The 7118-nt window shown below is 39.3% G+C and overlaps 1 protein-coding gene across 1 annotated transcript; it reads left to right on the top strand.

Moving 5' to 3' along the window:
- The first annotated feature begins 4848 nt into the window (after positions 1–4848).
- Positions 4849–6757, top strand: LOC140038465 (uncharacterized). The gene is made up of 4 exons (XM_072083826.1): positions 4849–5430; positions 5520–5575; positions 5816–5909; positions 5996–6757. Exons 1-4 carry the CDS (start codon positions 4849–4851, stop codon positions 6755–6757), a joined length of 1494 nt encoding a protein of 497 aa, XP_071939927.1.
- Positions 6758–7118: the final 361 nt, after the last annotated feature.

The following is a 7118-nucleotide window of genomic DNA, read 5'->3' as shown; positions in this document are numbered from 1 at the left end:
GGTGTACCAAGTCACCCAAAAATGATTTTAGTATTTTGAACGAAAAAGTAAACAAACCCTTTTAAAGAACTTTTAGGTCTACGTAACCAAAGAAAGGGATCGGGGGTCACATTTGATAAGGGAGAAGGCAAAGGCAAAGCCTAAGGCACTCCCTTACCCTAGCAAGAGCTAGTTGCGTGATTTAGCCCCACTTTTCCTAATTCTTCCACCGAAAATATGCGTTGCATGTTGGATGTGACTAATGGATATGAAAGAGAAATGCAATCCTAAATCTAAAATGTCTCTTACGAGACTTTTTGGTCCCAACCACATGAGTTGTGGTGGCCAATAAGGAAAGTCCTCATAGAGGTCACGGGCAATGCAAATGAAGACTCAAGTATGCGTGTAAGTGCGCAAATGTAAGAAAAGTACAAGTGTGCAAATGTAAGAAAAGTGCAAGTGTGCAAATGTGAGAAAAGTGCATGTGTGCCAATTAAGAAAAGTGCATGTGTGCCAATTGAGAAAATAAAGGTGTTTGTGTGCTAGTGGATGAAAATATAATAGTAGATACATATAAGTGCAATTGGGTGCAATTTGTGAGGTGGAAAATAAATGATAAAAGAAGAAAAATGTGCAAACATGGCATGTGGATTGAGAAAAATATAAATAGTGAGAAAATGTGGATAAAAGAGTGAGAAAGTGATATGATAAGAATGAGAGTGCATGAACCTAGAGGAATGCATCAAGTCGGGTACGGGAATGACTCCTAATTTCACGACTTTAATTTTCCCTTTGATTAGAAGGAAGAACTAGCGTACTAAGGCTATTTTGTAGCCACACTCGCTCGTTTCCCTTATCGAAAGGGGACTCTCAAGCAAATGTACCCTATAACTAGCATGAAGATGCAAAAACCTAAAATGAAGGGGAAAGGATTGGAGGAGCATGCCAAATGCTAGAAAACTAAGAAAAATGCATGAAATGTAGTGAAACATGCAAGTATGAACTAGCGAGGGAAATCCCTAAGGGTCTAGCGTTGGACTAGCCCATATCTATGAATTCCGACTAGCGTTGGACTAGTGGAAAACGGGACAATGAACCACAACTAGCGTTGGACTAGTGTGGTGACGTGCATTCATCCATTACATTCATCTATGACTATAGAAAGCAAGTAGACATGCCAATCACCTATAAACACGTAGCACATAACACTTAGCATGCTCGACTAAATGCAAGAGCCTAATAAAGCAAACTAACACGTAACAACAAAAGCAAGCAATCAATCTAATGGACCTATTACATTTGCTAACTAAAACAAAAGAGGAAGGGGTAAAATGGACCAAAATGCTCTTCAAGCCCTATCTATTACAAGCCAAGAGGTGTACACATACCCCATGAAGAATAACTTAAATAAAAAGCAAAAGTAAAATAAAATAAATGAAAGGTATTAAGGAAAGGCAAGGGAAGCAAGTAGACATGCAATTCTCACTTAGCACGTTGGAACACATAGGAGAAATGAAAATCAAGGAGATAGAGGTTACCTCCCTCGCAATTGGTGTCCAAATGAAAGAAAAATGGCTTCAAAACAATAAAAAGGTCAAGGTACCACTTTAATTAAAAAAAAATTAAAAGAAATGTGCAAAACAAAACTCACTTGATCATAAAGCCCCTAAAGTCATGACTTAATTGCAATTGAAACAAATCGTAGTAGTTAATTGAAACAAACAAGCAATGAAGTTGTAAAACCAAAACTACCAGGGACCAAATTGAGGAAATTATTCAATCGATTGGGTCTTAGCATCATTAGTTAGAAACTAAAGGGTCAAAGTGCAATTATCGAAAGATTTTCATGCAAGAACATGCAAATGCTTCAAACCACCGAACCAAGCTTTCTTTGTTTCTGCAAAAACTCTCGGCAGCTACTAAGAAAACTCTGCAACCAAACTAGCTACCAGCTTTCATTTTTCAAGCAAGGATCTTAGCCTCAAAACACAACTTCGAACAGAAATAAATTCAACCCAACATCAAAACTTTGATCTAAAGAAAGAACCTACTAGAGCTTAGCACCTAAACATACAAGCAAGAGCTCAGCATTGCGGACTGCTTTGAGGAAGACAAAGGCGAAGAGAATCATCAAAGGACAAAACATGATCAAACTGTGGAACAAGCTCAGCAAACCAGCGGCGAAAAGGTTCGTGAGTTCATGCATCGTCTCAACAGGAACTTCCTTTTCTTTCGCTGGTTTCTTGAGCTGCAACTTCTGGGTTCGAAAGCAGTCATTTCCATCTAAACGCAACTAACGACTCAACCAATCAACAGCTTGGGCCAAAGTAACAAATTCACCAAGCATGCTCACCACTTTGTGACCCCAAAACTGAAAATTTGATAGAAGGAAAAAAAGGCATGCGAAAATCTGGAAATTTCTGCAACTACTTCATAAGAACCGAAAGGAGAATCTGCTGCACATTCCCTCAAACCCAAATTTCTTTGATTAGATATTTCCAAACCCACACCACAAATTCAACTAAACAACCAACTCCATAGTCACCACCATTCAAACAAGCAAGAAACTTAGCAAGATCTGGTACAAGAAAACTGAAAAAAAAAAACATGCAAAAGTGGTTCGGCAACTTGCTATTCAATCATCTGCAATTTTTTTGTAAAGCTTGCGACATGACATCTGATGTAGGAGTAAGTAAATCAACTATGATTCGAACATCAAACATCTACAGCAACATGCGAATCAAACCCTTCACACAATTCACAACACTCAACAAGCAAAATGAAGTTTGCTGCAATTTTCTGCTGCAAACCGAAAGATGATCATGCGAAGTAATGGGAATGAATGCTTAGTGACTTGTCCACCCAAACCTCAATGCCATAGTTTCCTACCCATATTGCTAATCATTACCCAAGTGCAAGGGTTTATCTCCCGGGAACTCTAATAAGGAAACTGAACATAAAATGCAGCAAAGGGACCTGAGCTTGGAGCAGCCAATGTTTCAGCATTTGCGTGGTAATGGCTACTGCTATAACACACCAGAAACTTGCGAGAAGCAACAAAGAAAGTTTGAAACAAAGCTAAGCATTCTATACAACTGACATTTCACAAAGCTGATCATGCAAACCAAGAGAACTATAGCAGGGAGGGTCCAACAGCATGTATTTTCAACAAGAACAATTTCAGGCAATCTGACCGAAGCTTTCTAAAAGCTATAGAAATTTATCTACCTATCAAACATTCGAGCCTGTTTTCTATAGCTTTGGACCAAAACACGTAACCCCAACATCAAATATTCCATGGTTCTAAGCTCCCCATTCCAGATTCATACACAAAAAAAAGAAACAAAGGCATGGCCATGAACTCGCACCGATGACTGAGTTTCATTATCAACTAAATACATCAACAACAACATCAAAGCTTGGATGGACCCAAGATCATGAAGCCCAAAACCTGAACACAATTCATCATTTTAATCATGTGCAATGCGGTAGAAGCTTTAAGCCAAATAACACAACAAAATGGCAAGAAGATGCGGCAATCAATATGGCGAAAATCTGTTATATACTTGACCCTATATACTAGGAAAGACAGCTCGAGAACTACCTCAGCTACCCCAGGATTTGTCACCAAATCCGCCGTTGGCAATGACGCTTGTCGGGCAGTGGCAGTGACGAGGAGTTGAGGTGGTGGAGTCGGCTGCAGTAGAACGCTGGCTGCAACAGCAACGGCGTTTCTCCTTTTTCTTTCTCCCAGAAGACTTCCTCCTGCTCGAACTGTTCCTTTTCACTCTGGATCTTTCTAGTTTTCTCTCCACCGTTTCTTTCCTCCTCAAAGCGACGTTCTTTCTTTTCCTAAGCCCTAACCGCTACTGGATTCTCCCTACCTTCTCCCAAAGTTTCCAGCCGTCATGAAACTCCTATCTGGTTTCTGTTTTTCAATCCCCCCAAAGACCTCGTCTTTTTCCTGTTTTGCCGCTCCTTTTTCCTTTATCTCATACTCTCTCTCGGTCGCTGTTTTCTCTCTTCCCTCAACCTTCCCCAGCCGTCACCAAAAGCTCTCTCCCCAGAACCCTCGTAGCTCTTTTTTTCCTCTATAGCCGTCAACTCCAAAACTCCCTTTTCTCTGCTGTTTTTTTCTTTTTATATGGGGAATCATACCCCTAAACCCTCACCTCAAAGGTGAGGATGAAGGGTTGATTCCCATATAAAATTCCAACCCTTCGATCCAGCCAAAACCTCCCATAGCAAAGGACCATGTTGTGCCGCTGCATGTGCGGCATTTCCCCCTCTTTTTTTTTAATAATAATTTAACAAAATATAAATAACTAATTAAGAAAAATAACTATTGAAGAAAGATTGAATAAAATGAGCGGAACTAGGCATAAAAAGATAAAAATGAAATGCTAATTTTTCTTTCTTTTTCCTTCTTTTTTTCCTTTTTTCCTTTTTTCCTTAAATAGCCCAAAACCCACAATCGGGTTTCCCCCTTTTTTCATTTTTCATATTTTCCCCAAAAAATTGAATTTAAATCAAAACAACTAAAGCATAATTTTTGAATGCTTTCCCTTTTTTCCGAGAAATTCTATGCTAAAACTTAAAAATAAAATAATAAATAAAAAAAACTAAAAACTAAAAAGTGAATAAACCTAGCACGACAAATAAAAACTAAAAAAGGTAAATGAAATTACACTGAAAATTTGGTGTCTACACTATTCTTTTCTTGAAAGGAGTTGCTATGCTTTAGCTTGGGCCGCTCAAAAGTTGAGGCATTACTTGCTCAGTCATACTACCTACCTCATTTTCCGCTCTGACCCTTTGAAATATTTGTTAGGAAAACCTATGCCGACGGGACGTATGGCAAAATAGTAGATGATTCTTTCAAAATTCGACATCATTTTCACCACGGAAAAGGCCATCAAGGGGCAGGCCATAGCAGATCACCTGACTGAGAATCCGAAAGAAGATGATTATCAGTCATTTCATACTTATTTTCCAGATGAGGAGGTCCTGTTCGTTGGTACAACGGAAGACATGAATGAAAAATGTTCTGAATGGAGGCTATTCTTTGATGGTGCGTCAAATTCCTTCGGGGCCGGTATTGGAGCTGTTCTAGTATCGCCTGAAGGGAAGCATTATCCTGGTTCCGCTAAACTACGATTTCCCTGTACTAATAACATGGCCGAATATGAGGCTTGTATTTTTGGATTAAAAATGGCATTGGAAATGAAAATTAAGGATTTAATAGTGTTCAGTGATTCTGATTTGCTCGTGCATCAAACGCTCAGAGTGTGGATCAATCGGGATTCAAAGATCTTGCCTTATCACTGCAGTTTATTAGTGTTGGCAAATAAATTTAGAAGTTTGGAGTTCTGGCATATTCCACATATCAGAAATGTCTTTGCCGATACTTTGGCCACTTTATCTTCAATGATTCAACATCCAGACGAGTTGGTAATCGAACCTATCTAGATTCATTTACAAGAAAAACCTGCTTATTGCCTAGTTGTGGAAAAATCTCCCGATGGCCGTCCCTGGCACAGCGATATCAAGGAATTTCTCAAAATGGGGTCCTATCCTCCAGGGGCCGATACGACTGGTAAGAGCTTCTTACGAAGATTATCTTCCAAATTTTTCTTAAATGGAGAGGTGGTATACAAAAGGACGTCAGATTTGGGCCTTTGAGGTGTGTTGATTAATATGAAGCAGAATACCTGATGAAAGAAGTACATAGTGGTGTGTATGGATCACATATGAATGGCCATTTATTAGCAAAGAAGATTATGAGGACCGGATATTTTTGACTTACTATGGAGCATGATTGTGTAGTTTTTGTTAGGAAATGCATCAAATGTCAGTTGCATGGAGATGTTATGCACACTCCGCCTACAGAATTACACAGTATGCTGCTCCCTGGCCATGTTCAATGTGGGGTATGGATGTAATTGGAGCCATTGACGCTCCTGCTTCAAATGGGCATCGATTTATTTTGGTGGCAATTGAATACTTTACCAAATAGGTCGAAACTGAATCTTACAAGCATGTGACTAAGAAGGTGGTGACGGACTTTCTAAGGAAGCACATCATTTGTCGTTTTGGAGTACCAGAGACATTAATCACTGACAATGCCAAGAATCTCAACAATGATATGGTGGACAGATTGTGTGAGCAGTTCAAAATCAAGCATCGGAATTCTTCTATTTATAGATCACATATGAATGGAGCTGTGGAGGCCGCGAATAAGAACTTGAAGAAGATAATTCGAAAAATGATTGAAAGACACCGTGATTGGCACGAGAAGCTCCCTTATGCATTAATGGCATATAGAACTGCTATTCGGACCTCTACTGGAGCAACTCCCTACAACCTCATGTATGGAATGGAAGTAGTGTTGCCAGCTGAGGTCGAAATCCCTTCATTGCCCATTTTAATAGAGGCCAAACTGGATGAGGCTGATTGGATTAAACAACGTCATGAGCAGTTGTCTTTAATCGATGAGAAGAGGTTAAATGCCATTTGTCATGGCCAATGTTATCAAAAGAGGGTAGCCCGTGCTTACAATAAGAAGGTCAGACCACGGATATTCACAGAAGGAGATAAAGTGTTGAAACACATTTTGCCAGTGCAAGAGGAGGCTAAGGGAAAGTTTGCACCAAATTGGCAAGGCCCTTTTATTGTCCAGAAAGTTTTGCCCGGTGGAGCACTCGTTCTTGCAGAAATGGATGAGCAAGTGTTCCCCCAACCGATCAATTTAGATATGTGCAAGAAATTTTTCATATGATAAATGGAATTTCCTTTTATGGTTAATGTAAAGAATGGAATGAAAGTCAGGCCTTCTTCTTTTCCCATTGAGACATTGTATCCCTAGTTATCCCTTTTGAACCTTCAGAATAAATCATTTCGTTTGGCAACCCCTGAGGATCGCAAACCCCACATTGGGGCAAATTCAATTTTTGAAGGAAAGCCAAAAGAAAAAGAAATGAACAAAAGAAAACCTCAGTTAAAAAAAAACTGGGGCAAATTGTGAACATTTCAAAAGATGAATGGAATGATGAAAAAAAGGAAAGAAAATGAAAAAAGAACCTCAGTTGAGAATAAACTGGGGCAATTTTAGTAGGGTTAATATGAAGATGCGACCTCAG

Source organism: Coffea arabica, chromosome 3e, assembly GCF_036785885.1.
Source record: "Coffea arabica cultivar ET-39 chromosome 3e, Coffea Arabica ET-39 HiFi, whole genome shotgun sequence".
Taxonomy (NCBI): Eukaryota; Viridiplantae; Streptophyta; class Magnoliopsida; order Gentianales; family Rubiaceae; genus Coffea; species Coffea arabica.
The sequence above is the reverse complement of the archived record's forward strand: the minus strand, read 5'-3'. Positions and strand labels throughout refer to the sequence as shown.

What these genes read in the sequence shown, in the direction of transcription:
- LOC140038465 (XM_072083826.1), top strand. Translation starts at nt 4,849, where the DNA reads ATGATTCTTTCAAAATTCGACATCATTTTCACCACGGAAAAGGCCATC. An exon ending in TCCAGGGGCCGATACGACTG is followed by an intron (nt 5,576 to 5,815) that starts GTAAGAGCTTCT and finishes AGTTTTTGTTAG; the next exon opens with GAAATGCATCAAATGTCAGT. An exon ending in CTGGCCATGTTCAATGTGGG is followed by an intron (nt 5,910 to 5,995) that starts GTATGGATGTAA and finishes TTTACCAAATAG; the next exon opens with GTCGAAACTGAATCTTACAA.